Source organism: Lytechinus variegatus, chromosome 10 (genome assembly GCF_018143015.1).
Source record: "Lytechinus variegatus isolate NC3 chromosome 10, Lvar_3.0, whole genome shotgun sequence".
NCBI classification, from domain to species: Eukaryota; Metazoa; Echinodermata; class Echinoidea; order Temnopleuroida; family Toxopneustidae; genus Lytechinus; species Lytechinus variegatus.
Window position 1 is genome coordinate 25,268,622 of NC_054749.1, and position 24,882 is coordinate 25,293,503.

The 24,882-nt window shown below is 37.8% G+C and overlaps 1 protein-coding gene across 1 annotated transcript in view; it reads left to right on the plus strand.

Annotated features, from left to right (window-relative positions):
- The window catches only part of LOC121422217 (CDP-diacylglycerol--glycerol-3-phosphate 3-phosphatidyltransferase, mitochondrial-like), a 30,156-nt gene extending 10,835 nt beyond the window's left edge, over positions 1 to 19,321 (plus strand). Inside the window, exons 9-11 of the mRNA XM_041617124.1 lie at positions 82 to 164; positions 899 to 1,048; positions 18,664 to 19,321. Coding sequence (XP_041473058.1) covers positions 82 to 164; positions 899 to 1,018 — 203 coding nt within the window. The 3' untranslated portion in view covers positions 1,019 to 1,048; positions 18,664 to 19,321. The remainder of the gene's footprint in view (positions 1 to 81; positions 165 to 898; positions 1,049 to 18,663) is intronic.
- Positions 19,322 to 24,882: the final 5,561 nt, after the last annotated feature.

The following is a 24,882-nucleotide window of genomic DNA, read 5'->3' on the forward strand; positions in this document are numbered from 1 at the left end:
TGGTGTTAAATATTTCTCATGTACTGTATTTTAATCTTTGCAAATTAAATTTATTTTGGATGTTATTCATCATTTTATCAGGTCATAGGTCAGTTCATCGTGATCTTGAGGCTCAACTTGCCATCGTTACCCATAATACCTCACTCAGGAAGCAGTTACATGAGGTAAGAAAATCACATTTTTGAGATCATGCTTTCTGAGAGAGAAAAAATGACTATGTGAAATAATGACAAACTGATAGAGCGAGTTGATATGATTTGATTAATTGATTTCCGTTTCATAATTGTACATAATATGATAAACATAACAAGGTAAAAAATACTACAAGACATAATACACTATATATATATATACATATATATAATATAATCATAGATTTAAGGAACACAATTCAATAAATAAAGTTATCTCGATGACATTTGTATGTAGAATGTTTTGTTTCCCCAAGCAAAGCCAGTATCCAGTGGGGTGGGAAGGGGGCTACCAGGCCATTCTTCACATTTTATGCGATTAAGTCTGCATCGCGAAAACCTATCACCAGGGGCCCTTAACACAAAGGTTAGGGATTGATCGTATATTTGATTTCATGATTAATTGTACATTGTAGTCAGTGCAATTGATTGTAAAACTTATGTTTTGTAGTAATTGCTAAGCTTTGTGTTACAGGCCCCAAGACTTTTCATGATTTGTTTCTTTCAAATATCGAGCATCTACGGAAACTGTGGATCATGAATAACTAAAATCAAAATGTGATTTAAGTCATAATTTGTTAATGTATGATGATATGAATTTTTTTTTGGGGGGGGTTACTGAGCAAAATCAATTGATTGCATTTTGGATATTTATTTGCATCATATTTTTTGGTAAATTTGTATCTTTCCATTTTCATCCATCTCAGGAACATGAACGGCTTTATGCAAGATCAGAAAAGGTATCGGCTAACACATTCACTCAACCAGAGAGGAGAGTACCGCTGTGGACAAGATTGGTTACCATAGTAACTCGTAACTTCTTTTGAAGCAAGAATTTGAGCTTTGAAAAGGGTGGTGTAAGTCCAGAGTGCTAAATGGGATAATTTTGTTATGTTATGGTGGTATAAATGAAAAATATTTTTTGGTTGTGGGGTACTGGTCCTGTGACAGAAGTATGATATTAATATATTGTTCGGAATTTATATCAAACAATCAAACTGAGCTTGATGGTAATAATATTGATTTTCTTTCATTAACATGGCTATGAGCCTCTCTGTTGAGAATATCAGCGACTTAAAAACTGGCTACTTTTGAGTAGGTACCCATTTTACACAGATTCTGCGATGCTTTCTTGGTTTAACAAGTCAGACAGTATGAATTACCATTATAAATGGGGACTGATAGTCATTTTAGAAAGATTATTCAACAAGTACTTGTTCATTTTCTTCAAGGGGAAAAAATATTTTTGACAATTCTTGACAGTTGGTCTTCATACAGAGGTTCTTAGCTTGTGCAACTTTATACAATTAGTGTCACTTTGACTAGCGGCCCTATGAACAGATAGATGGGGAAAATTAGGACAACTATAATGGATTTTGCAAGGTTGAATCTTCTTTTATAACATGAATGATGTTGAATATTGAAATACTTGCATTGGTTCTTCAAAATTTCAATTTGTTTCATAAAACAAAACTATTTAAAAAAAAGTTTTATGGGAAAATGTAAAATTAACTCAGGTATGTGTGATGTGCTAATGGATAGTGTGCTATCAATATTTGGTACTGTCTGTTTATCTTCAATATAAATAAACTGGTATAGACATATGTTGAAGTGAAATGGTTTGCAAGTCTCATGAAAACTAAAGCAAGAAAAAAAAATTACTCATCACAAACGTTTTTGTGTTGAAAACAAAATTAAAAACGGCAATCATGCTTGTTTGCAGCAATATCTTCCAAAATGAAAACTCCATTTCAAACACAGTAAAGCAGGTGAAGTCCACCGATTGTTCTACACTGTCTGAATCAATCGTCATCTTCCTTCTAATAGCTTTCCACACAGATTGTTATCAAGTATTCATTGAATGTTATGTTTCCACATTTTTAACACTGGTTGCGCATCTTTGCCATGTTTTTCCACAGGTATTGATAGGAGTGTGATTAGCCACAGAAAGTAGGTATTTGGCTTTGTTGAGTCCGTCTTTCCTGGTTGGCAGTTTAACGCTAACCGATGCCCCTGTATCTATCAGATATTTTTTCACAGTTTGGATATTCATGATGTAGAAGAGGTGACTAATAAGTTGTGTACTGCCATGGCTGCATGTTGCCAACAACTCCTGGGGCCCGTTGCAGAAAGAGTTGCGTTTAAATGCAAGCCAAAAAAATCAATCGCAAGTCCAAAATGCGTGCTGTTGATTGGTTGAAAATCAAGTTGCGCCTAAATTTGTAGAGTTGTGATTGATTGCAACTCTTTCTGCAACGGGCCCCAGGTCAGGGTTGCTTGAGGTGACATCAGATTTTAGCTGTGTGCATGGAGATGAACAACATTTTGTGTTACCTTATTTCCAATGGAACCAGCTTGTGTTTCACACCTGGGGTCCGTTTCATAAAGCTGTTCGTATAAAGTTACGAGCGACTTTAAGAACGACTGGTGTACCTTTCTTATGCGATTAAACCATCGCCAATGAATATACCATTTTCCACAAGAAACGATCACCAGTTGTTCTTAAAGTCGCTCTTAACTTACGAACAGCTTTATGAAACACCCACCAGGTACAGTATTTACTACATGAACGTTTTGCTGGTTGACAATCCCTCTGAAGTCCACAATCCTCTGCGAGGTGGTAGAGAGCCACCACACAGAGCTGGTTGGCGGTCGCGTGTAATATCGCCATCAATATATCCTCAATATATTATCATCCATCTCTGGAAGTTGCTCTATAGGGGTTGTCTCGGGGGAGGAAGCAAGTACAGCTGCACACTGTCCGAAAGTCTTTGCATGAAAAGTTGCTTCATAACACCTCCAAAGATTTTTCCCCTGAGCACTCATCTTTAGCAATAGCAGTGATGGTGTCTTATCTCCCAGCTCCTTAGCAATCAGGAGTTGGTGAATATATTGCATACATTGCAGCTAGCTATCCCTGAAACTGACCTTGTGAGGGATTCTTCAATGCTATTAATTAAAACAATATCTTGATTATCAACCTGAAAGTTTCAAATCTTTTGGATTAAGTTGATTAAGCTTGTTATGGATGTGACATCATCTTTTTTTCTGACTGTATGAGAGGACTTAATGTATGGAATTGAATATAATGGGCCGTTTCCATAGTTCTAAGGGTCGACCAGATGACCTATAGAATAACAATCTTAATAGTGGCTGGGTAGATTAGGATGGCTTTCGCGCCTTTATTCCGCAGCTCTTTGACTAGTGGCATCTTCTCTCTCATTTGTTGTACCTTACGTGAATAATCATCGGACAGGTACATCCGATCATCCTTGCCCCTCCAGCATTGTAAGTGTCCATCTTAAAAACTAAAATCAGCCTTTTCTTTGCAGCTTCCTTACTTAAGAAGGAGTTGAAACCAACATTAATTGGCCTGGGCTTTCTGTTGGGATTTGTCGACATGAACCCAGAACGATGGGCCCTCTGGATGGTATCGGTAGCTAGACCCCCTTCACCAAGCAGATTTTTGATGAAAAGAACACAATCTTGGCTCTCTATCCCCTCTGGTGCGCCCCATATCACAATGTTGTTTTGGCAAGATCGATTTTCTAAGTCGTCAATTTTCCGTGTAGCTTCTTCTAGGGAGGTGGAGAGGGATTTGATCTCAGCTTTCATTGTATCCATCTCAAAGTGAATAATTTGATGTTCATCCCTGCACTCTTGGAAAAGTCTATCAAATCTACTATCCTGGCGTTTCTCGAAGGCCACAAACCATGCTGGTGGGGAGTCATCATGTTGATGGCGAGGTCGATCACTGCCAGGCTGCTCTGCCGAGAGCTCCCCTACCCCAGCTGGGTCAGATTTAGATCCACGTGGCCGTGCAGTTACGGAACTATATGTACCAACTTTAACTTTTTCTTTCTTCTTAGCAGGAGAATTTCCAGAAGAATTAGTGATAAGAGATGCATTTCTGACTATTCCCTTGGTACTCATTTTTGCTTCAGTGGTGAAAACAAAATGTAAATCAAAATATAAATCAAATGGGAGAGAAAAGAATACGTACAATCAAGGTCTCACACTCTTGACACTCACTCCGCCATCTTGAGTCCCCTGTGACGTTGTCATCTACCACAAAATTTTCAATATCTTTTGTGTAATTATCATTGAACATTAGATAACTTGAATTGAACTTATAAATATCTGCTCTGCTAAGGAAAACATATAAACAAACAAATATGACTTTAAATGTAAAATAAAGAGAGATAGTCAGGGGCCTTAGCAAAATTTTGGGGACAGGATTTACAAAAGCGCCATTTTTTGCACGTGGGTCCCTGGTATCAAAAGCATTAATTCTAGATAGGGTGCCCCGAAATCGGTGAAGGGCACCCTATTTTAAAATGCTAATTTATGCAAATTTTATGCAAAAAACTCATAATTCACCATATCTCACTAAAAATAATGTTCAAATGCCCAATTTTTGTGTATTTGGGTCTTCTTTTGCTAAACATTCAACTGCAGGTCGATTTTTATAAAACTGGTGAGTATGAATCAATTTGTAAGGTTAATTTATGCAAATTATATGCAAATGACATGTAAAAACACATGTATTATCATATATCGACATATAGAATTGTCAAAATCACAATTTTTTTTCCACATGTGTCACTGGTACCAAAAACATTAATTCTTGATAGGATGCCTCGATATCAATGACTGGAATCTTTTTCATAGGGCTAATTTATGCAAAATTATGCAACATCACACTATTCACCGTGAATTACTGTATATGTATAGTACAGACCTAAACTTTTCTATAGAAGCTTATTTCTTTTCTGTTTTTTTTCGGGGGGGGGGGGGGAATTGGGATTTATTTTGACGGGGCATCAAATCTAGATTGATTTCTGTACAGCTCCTGAATAAGAATCAATTTTCAATGTTAATGCAAATTTATGCAAAATTTATGCAAATATGTGTAAAACTCATCAACTATCCTATTTTGAGGTTTTAAACCGAGGGACAAGCACAACACTATGCATATGAGACACTGTTACACAATTCATTCATTATGGTGACTTTCCATGCGATCAGAGGAGAGCATCATCTTTAAAATGCAAATTTATGCAAATTATAAATCCTGTGCATACCCCTTTCACAATTAAAAAAAACCCTGAAATCATATGGAAAAGATAAACAGTATTTCATCTTTCTTTTCAAAGCAATTCAAGAGGTCATATTTTTTTCCCAAGTAGAGTTTTTCCCTGTCAGAAAGAGGTATATGGATGGTTCTCATGGCAGAAAAAGCTGTCCATGTCTGCCCCTCTGACAACTATGTACATTTTTTTAGAACAGGGACATATAAAATTTGAGCAGAGACCTGATCCTTCTTCTTTTTCTGTCGTCCCTTGATTGAAGGTGACTTGAATAATTTCAGTGATTTTTCCTTTATTGGCTTATGAATTGATCTCTATCTCTAAAACTAAGGTAATTAACACCAAGACCAAATTCTCCCAATCAATTTTAGGCCGAATCAGAGTCGAATTTGTCTGGAATATGTCCCGAATCAGAGCTATCGACTTCCCAAAATAATTGTCCAAATGCCTCGTTTTTTCCCCAAAATTAATTCAACCGAATTCCATCCAAATACATCCCTAATGTGGCTCAAAAAATGTGTCTTGGCCACATTCTGGAGTATTTTGGAGGATATTCGGCTGGTTTTAAAATTTTCAAGACAAGCAGAATCTCTCCACGAATGTTTCCGTTGGGGAGGGAGAACAGAATAGTCCTGGATCCTTCCGAAGCGATTCCGGGAGCTCCCCGAATCCGAGATGAATAAGTACCGAATCCAGGCCATTTTGGGCAGAATTGATCCGACTTTGTTCGGGAGAATTTGGTTTTTGTGTAACCCTTTGCTTAAAGCTAGGGTTAGAACGGAACCGAATCAGCTGCGAATCCATCCATATACACGTATTCTGGTGGTTTCAGTAATATTCTGTTTTGCATTCGTAAATGCCAGAAAATTCGAGAACATTCGCTGAAAAATTCAGCTCATTTTGAAATGTTCAAAACCAGCCGAATACCCTCCAGACTATTCCCGAATGTGACCACAACAAATTCCATTCGGGCCACATTCGGGATGTATTCCGATGGAATTCGGTTAGAATTTTGGAGGCATTTTGGGGTATTTTGTGAAGATTAAGACCTATTCGTATAGTAATTAAAGGTCCGACGCTTGCCCCCCCCCCCCCATATCGTACGAATCATTATTCGAATACAAAGAAGAATATAGACGAGTACTGAATTGGCCAGAAATTTAAAAAATGGCATCCAAAAAGCTGCCGAATCGGTAAATTATAGCCCATTTCGAAAGAATCTGGCACATTTTCGGGAAATTCTGTGGCGTACTCCGCAAATTCGGGCATAATCGTTTGATTCGGGTCGTTATTCAGGTCGTCATTTGGCGATAATCGGAGGATTCGGGCTAAATTCGGCTCGATTCTGGCCGCTCTGGCTCGATTTTTGCCACTGTTCTGGTTGGCATACGGCTTTATGCTTTATGTGATATATAGTCAATGGAATACAGCTTCATACATAAATTATTGTTAATTTACATAATATAACACACTTTTGCATGGAAACGGGATTTTCAATAGCATACAATTGAAGATTTGAACTAAGTGATAGAGGTCCTTCAATAGTTTGGCCCCCTTTCCACTGTTAAACCCACTGGAATGGGACTAATTTATACATATAAAATAATTGCTAATTTACATATATTAGCATATTTTGCATGAAGACGGGATTTTCAATAGCACGTTTGATAGGGAAAATTAAATCTATGGATCTGATAGATTTTCTTTAAGTTTGGTTTCTTTTTATTCCTTTTTACTAATTTTTACTATTCATGCATAAATCAACTGCTAATTTACATAAATTAACATATTTTTGCATAAAAACATGATTTCAATATCCTGTTTGATAAGGAAATTTAAAACTATTGACCCAAAAGAGACTTTCTTTGGTTTGGTATCTCTTTATTTACTTTTATTAATCAATTCCTATTGGCATATGGCTTCATGCATAAATTACTGCTAATTTACATAAATTGGCATATTTTTGCATAAAGTTGCAATTTTCAGCACCATGTTCTGTGGGAAAAATTAAAGCTATTGACCTGATAGAGACTTTCCTAAAGTTTGGTATCTTTTTTATTAACTTTTATTAATTCCCATTGGCATATGGCTTCATGCATAAATTACTGCTAATTTACATAAATTAGCATATTTTTGCATGAAGATGCAATTTTCAACACCATGTCCTGTGGGAAAAATTAAAGCTTATGACCTGATAGAGGCTTTCCTAAAGTTTGGTATCTTCTTTAAAAAAAAATTATTAATTAATTCCTAATGGCATATGGCTTCATGCATAAAATACTGCTAATTTGCATAAATTAGCATATTTTTGCATGAAGATGCAATTTTCAACATCATGTTCTGTGAGAAAAAATGAAGCTATTGACCTAATAGTGACATAGGGAAAGTTTGGTGCTTTTGTAAACTCTGTCCCCAAAACTTCAAATTTAAGGCCTAAGGCCCCTGACTAAGATATCAGGCCCAGGAAGGTAGGCGTAAATGTATGGCAAGTCAACCTAAATATATTTTTTTTGCCTTGTCGTGGAAGCGTGCTCTATGGAATTTCCAGACTAACACATGTACAGTTTGTGAAAGAATTTCCTACGCTACAGTCTATTATACCAAGCTTAGTAATAGTTCAAATTAGATCTAAAGCAGCTTACCCAGCAAAACATGTGCAAAAGGCACTCTGCACCATTCCAGTCTTCTTTTCCAGACATACCCATACCTTCTAAGATATGTTATTTACCCTTTGCGAAGGGGTACACTCTGTTTTCAAAAAGCAATATTTGCTGTCTTCATCGATAGGATGGTACTCAACTTCCTTAACCCACCCGGAGGCAAAGTAGCTATATGATTTCCCATCCTTGTAATCAGACATCAGTCTGTTCCTTAGGGGCACATCATCGATGTTTCTCAGGTATGTTCCTATGTCGAACACCATTGTTCCGTTATTGAAGAAGTCTCAGATTTCCAATCCTGGACTTGACGTGGGTCCGGCATATTGCTTCCACCAGGAAGCCACAGCAGATCAGCTTACTGTTGGTCCTTCTCCCCTATTGACTGATGCGGCTCTGCCCCATCTGCCTCTGAATCTGGGCAAAGTACTGGCATGAAGATTTCATAGTCAGCTGAATTAGCTCCCTGTCCGGACCATAACTGCACCCATGTTTCCTTACTGCATCCTGTAGATGAGTATCTTTCTCACGTATGGCCACTAAATAATTTTATTTACATAATGAGGGTAACTACGTCGGATTCTCAGTGACGAGCAAGAAGGAACAACTCTCCGGATTCCTGCACCAAGACGGCCGTGGTGAATAAGAACAAACTGCTTATATGCATAATGGCAATAAGACTCGTTAGAACAAGCTATGTCTCTTGGAAATTCATTGTTTGCTGCACGCATTGCAGCAGCAAGGAAGTTTCCATTAAGTACTGCATCAGCAAATGCTTGTGTTGTTGACACACAGATGTCAAAACCACAGCATACATTTTCAACATCTGTTGGCATGGGTCAACATTTCCTGTAAAGATGCAAGACATCTTAATAAATGATACTTTAGTCCATGTTTACCGAGTCACGTTGTTCCTTTATTCGTGTCTAAAACGTACAGTGAATCTAGCTGATCACTCTCAGCATAATCACATAGCATAGACTATGGTGTCTTTGAATCACAACATTACATCTCTCCCTTTTTTCAGAGATAAAAGCTTAACATTTTGTCTGGTACAATATGAGACATAACATTTTAATTGCACTGGGCAAGTGTTGTCATGGATATTGGCTAAACATTGTTTACTTCGAGATTTCAAGTTTTGGTATCTAAAACACTGTCTGGTATTCTAATTATTAAAACTGTGACCTATTTGTTTCAGGTTTTGTTCGACTACACGTTTGGCTGGTAAATCTGAAAGATAGAGACAATAACCTGTGAGAAAGAAAATTCTGCCTTATGAATTTTTTTTTTTCCAATGTAACATGCACCATGATAGGTGAATTTCTGATGAGAAAAAAATACACAAAAATGGCAATAATCAAACTTTGCATAATTATTTTGTAGGCATTGTGGTTTGTTGTTTTTTTGTTATGCAAATTTTAAAAACAAAATCCTGTGTAAGAAAAGCTACATGAATCAAACATACATGTGATTGTTTGAAGGCACTCAAAACTCATCAAAAATCATGATGTACATAGAGGAAATAAAATGACAAATATCAAACAAGATATTATCACAGTCTTGTCTGTTCAAATGATTACTGTTTTGTCATTTGGCCTTTTCTTAGCGAGACAAAATCATCGTAACGCCTAGGGCGTCTGCGATCACGGATTGGATTTTGCATTTGCTCATTGTCGTGTTCATTGTCAGAGCAGTCGAAGTCAGAGTCAGTGTTATCCACTACTATAGACATATCTAGCACCTTAAAGAAAGAAGCATTTCGAGTTATTGCTTGCTTTCCACGACGTGCAGTGATCATGGATCCTTTGGTGCTGACAACGCCAAAAGGCTTAGGGTCGAAAGGGGTCGTGAACTTGTCGACGTAGCCATCACGCTGGACAAGGACTTTGTCACCACATTTGAGTGGCGTCTGGCGCATCTTCATGTGTCGCTCCGCGTTTCTCTACATTCGCGATTTATTCTGCCTGTCGCGATCACGAACGCGAGAATTTTCAACTTGACGCGGAACTTAGGGGAGACGCGTACGCAGTGGACGGCCAAACATCAGTGTCGCTGGTGCTTCGCTAGTGGTCGCGTGCGGAGTAGCTCTGTAGTTTCGAAGAAACCGGTATAACTCCTGTTTCCACAATTTGCTCTCAGTGAAAGCTGTGCGGACGACCTTCTTCAGGGTACGCATAAGGCGTTCATCTTCGCCATTGGCCATTGGTGTAATTTTCCTGTGAGAGAATCCGAGATAGTGTGCGAATTTTGCGAATTCTATGCTATTGCATGGAGGTCCATTGTCGCTTCTGACAACTTTTGGGACTTCAAACATGGCAAACACGCGATCTAGCTTCGGGATAACCGCTTTCCCATGAGCCTGATTTGATCGCTTCCATGCATAGATTGAGACATTCATCAGCTTTGGTTGCATCCTTGATGTCTTGCAGAGACATCATTTTTGGCACCGCATGCGCACTGATGAAATTGATATGCTGCTCAGCAGCCTTCTCCTCGCTGCTAGTGGCTCGCGTGGACGGTAGCGGATGTCGCGAGAGATAATCGGCCGGATTTGTCTTGCCTGGCTATGATCTATGGTGACAGATTCATCACCATCCATTTTAAGAAATATAGTGCAAAATGGTACGAAGTAGCAAGCAGATATCAATCACATAGGGGAGATCGGGGTTAGTTGGAATGCAGAGTAAGTTGTAACATTGTAATTTTCTTTAACGCCTTTAAATAATTTTTTTTGCAGCACTGCCCTCAATTTATTGCTATTATCAACAGCCATCCACCATATTACAGACAACACCTGTGCAACAAGCCTGGTGAAGTTAGAAAGAACTTTTGTTTCTTCACCTTCTGAGTAATTCTTTTCTCTTTCAGAAATTTTTATTATCTCAGAGAAGTTAATAGATCAAGTTTGCCTGTTTGGGAGTAAAATGGACACTTGTACCAAGGTACAAAACAAGGTTATTAATATGCCATGGTGAAGTCCCTTTTTTGTGCTGTTAGCTTATAAATGTCAAATGGGCCTCTGGGTTTAGTTGGAACATGATTGAAGGGGCTAGTTGGTACATGTTCCAACTTACCCTCAACATAATTATGAATAAAAACATGGGATATGAGAAAGAAATGTATTCAGTATTTCACTTCTAAACATGTATTGTACACCGTGCTTGTTTTGTTTCTCAGTTAGGTCTGAGTGTGCATTTAAGGCGTATTGCAGGCCCCTAATGCAATATTAACCCTTATTAACCTGCTTTTTGCTGATATGAGGTCAAAACACGATCTTGATCCATCATGGCCCCAAAACGCACAATGATTGGGTCGTGACCACGGCTGACATTCTGCTCACTTCCATGTGTAGATCTTCTTGTCAACCTGTGGGCATTAGCAATGAACATTCTCTCTGACTCTTCCTTGAGAAACCAAACTCTTGAATCGCATTTCTCACCACCTGTAGCACTTTCTCGTCTTTCTTTTTCTCAAGGCCATAAATGAGCAAGTTCATTTTTATGTCACCTGCGAAGCAGAGTGAGACTATAGGCGCCGCTTTTCCGACGGCGGCGGCGGCGGCGACGGCGGCGTCAACATCAAATCTTAACCTGAGGTTAAGTTTTTGAAATGACATCATAACTTAGAAAGTATATGGACCTAGTTCATGAAACTTGGCCATAAGGTTAATCAAGTATTACTGAACATCCTATGAAAAGTTTCATGTCACATGACTAAGGTCAAAGGTCATTTAGGGTCAATGAACTTAGACCATGTTGGAGGAATCAACATTGAAATCTTAACCTGAGGTTAAGTTTTTGAAATGTCATCATAACTTAGAAAATATATGGACCTAGTTCATGAAACTTAGACATAAGGTTAATCAAGTATCACTGAACATCCTGCATGAGTTTCACGTCACATGACCAAGGTCAAAGGTCATTTAGGGTCAATGAACTTTGGCCGAATTGGGGATATCTGTTGAATTCCCATCATAACTTTGAAAGTTTATGGATCTGATTCATGAAACTTGGACATAATAGTAATCAAGCATCACTGAATATTTTGTGCAAGTTTCAGGTCTCATGATTAAGGTCAAAGGTCATTTAGGGTCAATGAACTTTGGCCAAATCGGGGGTATCTGTTGAATTACCATCATAACTTTGAAAGTTTATTAGTCTAGTTCATTAAACTTGGACATATGAGTAATCAAATATCACTGAACATCCTGTGCGCGTTTCAGGTCACATGACCAAGGTCAAAGGTCAATGAACTTTGGCCGAAGTGGGTGTATCAGTTGAATTACCATCAAAACTTTGAAAGTTTATGGATCTGATTCATGAAACTTGTACATAAGAGTAATCAAGTATCACTGAACATCCTGTGCGAGTTTCAGGTCACATGATCAAGGTCAAAGGTCATGTAAGGTCAATGAACTTTGGCCATGTTGGGGTTTTTGTCTCACCTGCGAAGCAAGTGAGACTATAGGCGCCGCTTTTCCGACGGCGACGGCGGCGGCGTCAACATCAAATCTTAACCTGAGGTTAAGTTTTTGAAATGACATCATAACTTAGAAAGTATATGGACCTAGTTAATAAAACTTGGCCATAAGGTTAATCAAGTATTACTGAACATCCTATTAGAGTTTCATGTCACATGACCAAGGTCAAAGGTCATTTAGGGTCAATGAACTTAGACCATGTTGGAGGAATCAACATCGCAATCTTAACCTGAGGTTAAGTTTTTGAAATGTCATCATAACTTAGAAAATATATGGACCTAGTTCATGAAACTTGGACATAAGGTTAATCAAGTATCAATGAACATCCTGCATGAGTTTCACGTCACATGACCAAGGTCAAAGGTCATTTAGGGTCAATGAACTTTGGACGAATTGGGGATATCTGTTGAATTCCCATCATAACTTTGAAAGTTTATGGATCTGATTCATGAAACTTGGACATAATAGTAATCAAGCATCACTGAACATTTTGTGCAAGTTTCAGGTCACATGATCAAGGTCAAAGGTCATTTAGGGTCAATGAACTTTGGCCGAATTGGGGATATCTGTTGAATTCCCATCATAACTTTGAAAGTTTATGGATCTGATTCATGAAACTTGGACATAATAGTAATCAAGCATCACTGAACATTTTGTGCAAGTTTCAGGTCTCATGATTAAGGTCAAAGGTCATTTAGGGTCAATGAACTTTGGCCGAATCGGGGATATCTGTTGAATTACCATCATAACTTTGAAAGTTTATTGGTCTAGTTCGTTAAACTTGGACATTAGAGTAATCAAGTATCACTAAACATCCTGTGCGTGTTTCAGGTCACATGTCCAAGGTCAAAGGTCAATGAACTTTGGCCGAATTGGGTGTATCTGTTGAATTACCATCATAACTTTGAAAGTTTATGGATCTGATTCATGAAACTTGTACATAAGAGTAATCAAGTATCACTGAACATCCTGTTCCAGTTTCAGGTCACATGATCAAGGTCAAAGGTCATGTAAGGTCAATGAACTTTGGCCATGTTGGGGTTTTTTGTTGAATAACCATCATATCTCTGTAAGTTTATTGGTCTAGTTCATAAAAAGAGGACATAAGAGTAACCATGTATCACTGAACATCTTGTGCGAGTCAGAGTAGTATGCAAAGTCAGCACTGCTGCTATATTGAACCGCGTGATGCAGGTGAGACGGCCAGAGGCATTCCACTTGTTTGTTGAATAACCATCATATCTCTGTAAGTTTATTGGTCTAGTTCATAAAAAGTGGACATAAGAGTAACCATGTATCACTGAACATCTTGTGCGAGTTAGAGTAGTATTCAAAGTCAGCACTGCTGCTATATTGAACCGCGTGATGCAGGTGAGACGGCCAGAGGCATTCCACTTGTTCTGGTATGAACCTCTAGAGCCAGAATCATTTGTTTCAGATCTGTTTAAAGCTTTTCATTCTTCTTTTTCAAATTAGGCAAGTCGCTGTTTTCAATGTTGGTGAGCCTTGCAGCGGAATCCACTGCTGAAGCTTGCAAATCTGCAATGTTAGCACGAAATTCAGCCATATCCTTTCTCATGGTAGTGATATTAGTATTCAGTAGGTCTAGTTTTTCTATAATCGTATCCATAGACTTAACAAATTCTGCATGGCTCACCGTATCTGGATCTGGAGTAGGCACCATATTCACATTCGCTCAGCCTTCGGCTCACCGACTAGTTATAGCAACCTTTTCGACCAAAGTTTTGGAACTTTAGCCCGACGAAGCCTGGACGAACCAGGCTGCTCAGACCTTGTTACACCAACTCGAGTCACTGACAAAGATTGGGTTTTAACGTTAGGATTCCTATCCCTCAACAAATGCGGTCCCTGGCTTATTTCTTGTCTCTTGCTCATAATCTTTTCTATAAATATACAAAATCATATTCTCCGGTCCGGTAAAAAGGGGGAAAAACCACGAGTACTAGAGCCTTCCAATCTTCTCCATGCCCACATGTAACCTCCTGATGCACGCTGTTGTCAAAGTGCGCCAAATTGAGGCCTGTTGTCTTGGTTAAGTACACTACGAGTCCACTGTTTGAAGAGTGGACTCATTAATTTAAAATAGTGGACTCATGAAAAAAAAATAGCGTACTTAATCATGACAACAGGCGTCAATTAGGCGCACTGTGACAAAAGAATGCATAATTATTATCTTAAGATATGCGGTAAATAAGCGTAATAATCAGGAAATCTGCATAAACCCTTGGTTCAACCAATGGTTATAAAAACCACCTTTGTGCATTCGGGCCTATAACTTTCATTTATCAATTCATTATTATTACTATTAGTTTGATCGTCCAAGAGCAACCATAGCATTGATGTCACCCACCGTCCATGCGCGCAAGTGACGTGACAGCCGATTCTCTTAGCTTTAGAGCATCTATGATATTTAAATCTTCCTTCTGGAGTTATTTAGCGAGGTTGCTGGTTTCCCTCATTACGTTCTTCATAAACATCAGCGATATGACAAAATCAAGTCTTCATCTTCTCTATTCCTGAAGCTTGTGCAACCAACTGCCTGTTGGTAGGGGTTGCAGAATTTGTGATTTCCTCCAAAGCTTTTAGAATGGTTTCATATGACAACAATACTGCTCTGATTGATTCTACCCTTGCTGTCCACCGTGTTTGTGACAGGTTCCGGAGCTTTTGAGCATTGGCAACATCTTCCATGCACTTACTCAGGACATCATGTCACTTTGTGCTACTGGAGAAGAACAAGTACAACTCTTGCATGATGTTGAACATCTCCTGTATGATACGACTGCTCTCACAGCCATTTCCATCCACTATGCTTGCCCTGTATGCCTGACACAGGATGCAAGGATCATGCCTGTCGAGTTTCTATGACACCAGAGCCTGTGCACCATTCCTTAGTACACCTTGACTTCTAAGAGCTACTCCCTTGCTGTTCCTTCAGGACTAATGTATAGCATTGTACTTTGATTGAAGGCATATTCATATGGAAAAGGAAAAGAAAAAGTCTACTAAAAAATACTCACCTGTGAAATATTTTATAATTATATTTTTCTTAAATTAATCATCGTTTTGATTTTGAGTATTAATATTTACAAATTGACTCACTATTTTTAAATTCATGTGTTTTTTTTATTTATTTTTCACCAAATCGAGCAGCATTCTGGTTACAAGTGGATTCATCTGTGGCCCCTTTTAAATTTGAAGTAGTTGGCAGTGCTCTAATTTTGTGTTGAACAAATATCATAACAGGATATGATTTTTGTTTAAAGTGTAACAGTGTCTACTCTCTGATGTTTGAGATAAGTAAAACCACTTAAAGAACCCAACAACAATAATAAACCTAAAGACCAGCTTTGGTTACAATCATCAAAATTCATTCCTACAGAATCCAACAAAGTGACCACCAAGTATGAATAAAAAGATTCATATTCTACATAAATTGAATCCTGTATACTGATCGGTTTAAATAGCATCATGTGATCAAACATATTCTCACTATTTTGCGATGATGTCGAAAATGAAATGCCCACCAAAGAAAATGTGCTATTCCGTGACGTCAATGATGGAATAGTCGACTATTCCATCATTGACGTCACAGATCATGATGGCGCAAGCACTATACGCATTCCGTGCACTGAGCCTAAGCGCTTCAGGAAAAGTAGGTCAGTCAGCACAGCTGGTTTGATTCAGATTAAAAAAAAAGGATGAACTAAGAGTACAAGAACTAGATTATCTAGATCTATTTCTATAACTTATTAAGCAGGATATGAAACAAATATACCAGGCCTTTATTTCGAAAGTATAGAGGGAATTATTCATCCTCGGTTGTACTGGCATAATCACTATTTTTTCCCTCGGGGCTTCGCCCATTGGGAAAAATAGTAATGCCAGTCCAACCTTGGATGAATGATTCCTGCTATACTTACTCAAAGCCTGGTATATTTGTATAATATGCCTTGTCATTCTGATAGAAAATGATACATTGCTCAGTAATTAGCAAAATAAGCAAGAATTTTAGAAATAAGACAGGTCTTTTCTGGAGGGTCTGATTGATCATGAGAGACCAAACTACATGTCCATGTATGCTAAATCCAAATCGGCAATTTTTTCCCATTCTCAGTTTTTAGATAATTTTTATTGTTATTTCACATTTGAACAGCAGGAGTTATTTGCTGAATGTACATGTATTTTGGACAGCTCGTATCCAGCTCCCGTTGCCTGTAGCCTTCCACTGTTGGCTGTACATTATTGCTGATACAACATTTGACAAACAGGCTAACTAATTCCTTGCTAAAGGCACGGTAGCATATTTCCAATAAGGTGAATGTTTTATGGTTGTCCGATCCTTTTTGGCAGTACTTTCGTGTCTTTCCTGATTTGAATTCCAAACAGTATGCGATGGTTGACATGAATCTGTCCCAGCTAATAGCTTCATGAGTGATCAGGAAATATTCATCTCCAGGTGGAGCAATCCCATGACCGAGACAACCCAGGAAAGCTCCCTGTAGGCATCTGCCTTTCCAATGAGATGGCAAGGGTGCTCCGCGAATTTGTCCTGTCCAAAGTGACATTCCTTGCGTCTTTTACAGAACCAAACATTGTCTATCAGACTCCTCATGATTGTATAGGGCAATCCATCACACTCAACAAACATCCATTCTCTCTCCTTTCCTCCATACTGCCTCTTGCAACCTCTTCTCCCTATCCCTCTGAGCACAGTGACTATGGTGTCAAAGCTGTTGGGATTTAAGAATTCCGGTTCACCTGTCACAGTTGCCCCATTTTCAGTACAACCCACTTCTTCAAAAGCATGAAGTGGCCCTAAAGACTTGTTTTCTTCTTGATGGAGGTCTGGCTTGGGGCGCTTTATCAAACTGCCTTTGCAAGTGCGACATACCCTCTTGGCGATATCATTTGCTCCTTCGCACTCAACACAGATTTTTTTGTCACTTTCTGCATGAGGTCTTCAGTTTGTTGATTATGTTCATCATATACTTATTGGGTTGCATGAGAAAGTTATCTCTCGTATTTTGAAAAACAAAATCATCATGGTCAGTCGAAAATACAAGCAGGTTACTTCCTTCTTCATGTGGAGGTGAAGTCCACATCCAGATGGCTTATACTTTTGCCTTTCTTTGTGCATATCCTTTTTTGAGGTAGATATCAGATAGAGGTTCTTGGCTGCATGGATTGAGTTAGTAGATAAAAATATTTCAAAGTAACGCTATATACTAGAGCTTCTGTGAGGTTTCACAATTGTTGTATTCATGAAGTTTCATGGTTGGATAACACCATTTTGATTTTTTGCATCATTTATTTTAAAAAATGCAGTAAAAAAATGACAAGATAATGCATCTGTTTCATGTTACTTTATTACATGTATGTCTTTTGTTTTCCTGTTGTGATCCATTTTTTATGCAGATTTTTTACTCACTGAATACAATTAGGTGTGTTTTCTTACCAGTAAAAAAAAAACTTCCCAGTAAGCATTTCTCCTTTTTAACTGCAATTTTCCGTTTTCGTGCAGCATGCTGGTCCCTTCCAAACATACATTCGTAGGTATCAGTATGTACGATGGAGAACGGGTGTTCATTGTTGCAGATTACATTTTGCTTGTCAATGAAATGAATATTCACTCCATGCTCTAAGGAGTGAGAGATAAATTTTGAAATAAGTTATTTGTTTTTGATTTTGTAATGTGTACTTCTTCATTAGTCACAAAATCATCTTCTACTTCTTCATTAGTCACAAAATCCACTTCTGCCGTACTATACCTAAACACTATACCCTTTGGCATAGGCCTAGACTTGTACGTCTGCTGGTCTAACTTTCTAATCATAAATGTTTCTGTTCAGTTTAAAAAAAATAGCATGTTGTTGAGTTTCTGTCCAGTGTTATTCTGTAGCTTGTAATTGTCTCTTGACCCGCAGTTTGTATAGCACAGATTTCTTACTTTCATAGTTGTCTCGAAGAGCATTGGACTATTAAAAAGTTATTCCAAGAAATGACAATCCAACTATAGCGAAAATGAGTTAAGGGGTGGACTACCCAAGGCTCCTATCTGCACAAAGTGGGTTATTCTGCCCCTTAAAAAGGTACAGTTACTATAAATCTAGCCTGTCGGGACATCTTCACTTTCAATGATAGTGATTTTTATTTTGAATCACTGGTTTATATTTACTAGGAGATTCCTGAAATGATGCAATGTTCTTTTGCCACATCAGGGTTGTCTCTGTCCTCGAGGTCATCATTGCAGTGATCTCCTGCTAGTTGAACTTTGTCAGCTATCTCTTGCTGCAGCAGTGTCCCTCCTGTAGAAAGATGGCATCCCTCTCTTGACCAGGCAGCAACCTCTGATGTACCTGGAGATGCCTGAGCCTCTTGGACACTTGCTTCCCCATCTTCCTCTAGACCTCTACCATAGTTGATCAGGCTCTACATCCATTTCTTCAACATCTTCAAGATGGTCGAACCAGTCAGTGAAGTACTCAGCCTCAGTCTCTTCCATAGCATCAGTCTCCTCCGTAGATCTAGATCATCTAGTTTGAGAGTACAATTGCCATCAACGCTGTTTAAAATTGCAGTTTGAGTAGTGAAGATTGATGCAGCCCTTACTGGTCCTGGGACAAAATACCCCAGTCACCAAAGGAGCCACAGTATCACAATAATGGAATGCCATTGATAATACACAACTCTCCCCTGCCAAATATAAATTTCCTCAACCAAAATTTCATGTTGTTTTGTGTAATTATTATTGTTCAGTAATATGTGGTTTGACTAGATATGAAGTGACTCAATAGACATCAGATTTGGTACTAATAGTCTGTCCTGCTTGTGTCTTATGCTTTTGTCTTGTCTTGTCTTTGTTTGATATGTTTTGAAGAAAAAAATTGAAATTGTTTAGATAACGAATGAGTTTTTTACTGACACGTCTAGAAAACATTCCAGGAAAATCTGCTCTAGATTATGTCAGGGGGTCTAGCATTTGGTCATGGTCTGGTCTGGTCTGTCAAGAATGTTTCTGTCTGTAGCTGTATTCGTAGGCTGCATTTTTCCAACTAGCTCAGCCATACAAGGCACATAGGGAACATTTCTCAAATTATCTCCTTTTTTCTTTATAAGTAGCTTGCCGTCCAGGTTGGTGAAAACATGTATGCATGACTAGGGGGGTGTTTTACAAAGACTAAAGTATAACTTAATCACACTTAAATGCCTATGTGTACATGAAATGAGACACACAATCTTATTGATCAATAAGAATGGCATTATCTGACCAATGTAGTAATGTCTTTACAATGCAAGCAACTAGGCATTTTAGTGCAACTCTATGAAAATCATACTTAAATCTGTGTGAAACACCTCTCCCCCCCCCCCCCCCCTCCCAACCTGCAGATCATTACTCCCGTTACCTCTACTGGGATTCTCTATTACGAACACAAACTTTTTGTCCTACTTAAAGAGTGGGTGAAGTTCATGCTTCCTTCCAACCACGTCATAGTCTTCTTTCATGCACTTCCTATGTTGCTCCAGACATCCTTGGTTCTGTTGTCCTGGTTATGTTGTATAGGTATCAAGGTTAGTAGGCAGCATCAATCATAACTGTATGGAAATCCATCATTGTCATAATTTTTTCTACAGGAAATTTGCAAAATGTCCTTCGTAAATAAAGGAGAACACACCAAATTGTCAAGAAATCAATGGATATACATTCATATCTAGAAATCTTTTTGAGCAATCATGCATATATGTTTACTTTGCTGGCTTTCCATAGTTGCGATTGATTGGATCAGTCGCAACTCTTTGTAAGACAGGCCCCTGGTCTAATATGGAGCTGGTTCAGTATGAAATGAGCTATCTTCTGTCATATTTTACATCTTATTTTTATGACATTGTCAGCATTATGCTTGATTTTTCTCTATTGATTTATATCAACATTTTTCTCTGGTGGACTTGACCTGTAAATTTGGATGGAATGACATGACTCCCAGGTGGGTGTTTCATAAAGCTGTTCGTAAGATACGAATGACTTTACGCACGACTGGTGATCCTTATGCTATGTGATATCCCTATATAATTGAGTTATTACATAAAACATGTTCCAGTCGTGCGTAAAGTCGGTTGTAACTTTACGAACAGCTTTATGAAACACCCACCAGGTATGCAGATATACATGTATAAATGTGGGTGCAGTCTATGCAACTTACATGTATGGTGTTGGGCATTCCGGACACTTGAGCAAGTCAGTCTGATGCTCGTCTACATAGAGCATCGGTAACACTGGCAATTGCCCTACTCTGAGATGGCTGGCTCATCCCGCCAACATCTCCCACCACATTCTGAAAACTTCCACTGGCCAAGAGTCTGATGCTCATCTACATAGAGCATCGGTAACACTGGCAATTGCCCTACTCTGAGATGGCTGGCTCATCCCGCCAACATCTTCCACCACATTCTGAAAACTTCCACTGGCCAAGAACCTTCAAGTTGAGGCAACTTTATTTTCAACAGAAAGGGCCCTGCTCGCCCTTTAAATTTGGGATAGGTCGTCCCTCAGCGTGTCACATAGCCATGTAAATTCCTTGAAATTGAGTCTAATTCTTTCGAAATTCTTCTTTTTCAATGTCTTGTACCAAATGCCTACTTGCTGCCCAATGGTATCTCATATGATATCTATTATTCCAGTTGGCTTCTGCTGCAATAAAGGCAGCCATCGTCACCCGTAACTTAACCTCTCCTTAACGTAGTGTTAAATGTTCATGTTATCTTTAAACAAAATTTTAGCAAACACCATTTTTTCAGAATACCAAATTTTGTGTTATCTTCCCACTTAACACCGCGTATGGGGTTGGGCGTGGCGCATCACATATTTCATTACTGTGCACGGTGTTATCACTTGGGCCACATGTTTTTCATAATACAATTTTCAGAATATCAATTGTGCAGCTAACACTGTTTTTGTAGTAACATGGTTTTCAGAATACTGTAGTAGGTGTTTACCCCAACTTTACGTCTTCTCACAATGCATCAACAATTCTGGAATAAAATGTTGTTGTAGTTTTCAAATATTCATGTACCAATAGGCCTATATTTATTTGAATTGATATATTTTTTGTATATGTACACCCAATCCAATGTATCATTGTAAATGCAATGTCAACTGAAATATTGTATACATGTGAACATACTTTGAAATTGCAAAATATATTTATATTTGCTTATATCATAAGAAGTGATACTAAATCTTTCACCCTCATCTTAGCTCAGCCCAAAGACTAACCATTGAGGTTACTTTGACTTTTTCATGTTTCATGACTAATGATGTACATTATATATTGAGAAGTATTTTATCATAAACTTATTCCTGATAAACAGACATGTAATCATGTAAATATGTACCCCATACTTGATGGGAAAAATAACACCTGGGGCCCGTTGCATACAACTTTTTACCTGTGAAAACTGGTAAAACTGAAAACTATGGTTAGTCCGATTTCTGCCATTGACTTTAACACGGCAAAAACTACGGTAAAAACAACCCGAGTTTTCTCAGGTAAAAAGTTTTATGCAATGGGCCCCAGGAGGTCAACTAATGGTTTAAGTTTTGTGATGAAATTTGTTTTATACTGTTTTTTACAGATATAAAATTAAATAAAGTTAAAATATACCACTTGCATTGTAATAAACATTGAATGTTTGTTTGGGTGTTGTGTATACCGGTAATCCTGTCTTTAAACAGTCATTGACACCTGTTCTTACATCATATTGCAATTCTTCTTGAAAATTCAACCAAAACTGACTGGCTTATTTCAGGAGCTCCTACAGGGTTGCTTTGTCTCTGTGTCATCGTAAGTAAAAGATCCTGGACATTGCATAAAAACGCATTTCCTAAGGTGTGGAGCGTTGTAGTCCAGTGGACTACAATGCTCCCTGTCTTTGAAGAAGGGAGAAAGAGAGAGAAAAGGGGCAGCAGAAGAGAAGGGATACAGAAAAGAACTTGAAGGGGGAAAGGAAAGAGAAATAGAAGAAAAAGGGGGAGAAAGAATGTAGAGAGAAAGGAATAGATAAAATGAAGTCTACCGAAAAAAGGTTGATTATGTTTAATATGGAATTGCACTATCATTTCGAGACCAAATAAATCGAGACAATTTCACAGCAAGACAAGCATTCTGACTGCATTTAATACAATCGATCAACGCCATCATAATTTGGCGTGACAGACTAAACTTTATTTTAAGCAACATTGTATATATATTAATATCCTAATTTGAATTTTCAATACAAGAAATTAGTACTGTTGAAAAGATACTTTATAAGATAAACATTACTATAGCTTTTCAAATACATCTATTAGATCTATCATTTGAAAGGGGGGTATGAAATGAACAAGTCAAAGTGAAATGTTCAGAAATGGCGCTGAAATTCTCAGCAACATTGTACAGAAGACACTATCTACACTGTGACAGAGCTTCATCACATCATGCACGTACCAGAATGATTCGCAGCATGCCTGAAAGAAAAATACTTTTTTTTACAAAAATAATTTCATAAGACCATGAACTCACTATTCTTTTTTGATCATATGGAATACCAGTAGTGAAATATATGATGGACAGTATGGTAAACGGAGTACTGTTCAAGACACGTTGATTTATACTTTGCAAAAGAAATCAAATTACATATTAATAAGAATTGAGTGTATAATGTAATTACATTTCACAAATGTTATAGATGATTACTGGGTCCCATTTCATAAAGACTTGTTTTACATTTAATAACCAATGAACCGTTTATGTGAAACGTATAAATACCACCACACACCTTACGACTGTTCGCGATCGGATTTTGGAACAAATCACATTTTGCTCATTTTCTGAAAATGCAAATGGAACATATCATTTTATTTGATGCTTAAATTAATTGATAGAATACCATTTTGAAAGATTGCAAGCCTTTTTTTTCGGAGTTAAGGCCAAATTAATTTCAAATCATAGCTAATCGTACAACTGCATCATTACAACTAGATAATAAATTTGCTTTTATTCTAAGAAGGATGATAGCATAGTCAGAGATTTGAACATAGGTATTCGTACGATGATTTAGTACATTACACTGGAAGATATTTCCAGTCTCAATTTTAGCATCGAATTCTACTACATTTTATTCTGAAATCGGGTTGCAGACCAATCTTAAGGTGTGCGGTGGCCTTAAGACAATCAAATTGAATGATTTAAGTAGCTTTAAACTGTTATTGCAAATTTGTATATAACAGATTTATGACACAGGCACAAGGGGCCCGTTGCATAAAACTTGTTATAATAATCAGAGTTTAAAGCTACTGAAATCCTTCAAATTGAATGGCTGATATTAAACTTATTATTAGAAAGTGGGCATATGATATTATAACAAGTCTTTATGAAACACGCACCTGATTCACTATAAGATGTGTTTGGTTACACATCATGCTAATGGATTGGCATCTAGATAAATCACAGAGATGTTTTTGAATAAGAAATTACATTTTTGTCATTTGCCTTCTTTTGTCAATGTGTGGCAGACTTGCATGGTATCAATATAAACTTCAGATATAATTCTCATTGAGTATATCATCAATTCAAAGCATTTTTAAGTTATAAGGTCATAATTTTGTACTAGTATGGAACAGAAAAAGGAATCTAAGAATTTCTCTTACAGCTTCTTTTCAATTCTATTGCACATGGTACAAAAAGTGAGTTCAGGTTATCAGAGAAAACAAAATCTTTTGTTGGACATCTTGTTCAATTAAATAACCCAGATAATCATCTCATTATAATCGTTACTGTTTTGTAATACTCTCTCCCCACAAAATTATATGTAAATAGGTTAGAATGTATATCTTTTTAATATGCATGCCCCCACTGTTCAAACCTGGAAAACACACAGACAGCTATTTTGATATTCTAATATCAGAAAAATTAAATAATGAATAATTGAAACTACTCAGCTATTGAATGTCAAGAATCGAATCCTACTCGTCTTATTAATTAAAGATTCAAAATAGAATTTCATATAGTTACCTGTATTCGGGTAAATGCTAAACACTAGTTTCAATAACATAAGGCGATAGATAGCACCCATAGAATTATTAATGGTAACATCCATATCCTCATCAGAGGCAACGATCCAGCACTCAGAAGTGACTGACAGATCATCAAGCATATTCAAGCAACCTCCCAGTGACAAAACTTCCTTTTGCATTTACCCATGCACTGAAGCACATTGTCACATTCTGCTGTATGCATATGACGTCATAAAATCATAGCGCCCTTCTTCAGCGGATACGGATTTGTCAAAGATGTGCTAGCAAGCTGAAGATCACCAGCGCATATCCGTATGCAAGGCAACGACCTCAGCCTCTAGGATGGCGGAACAATGACGTCATGGCAGATTTATAGCTTGCCAAGACT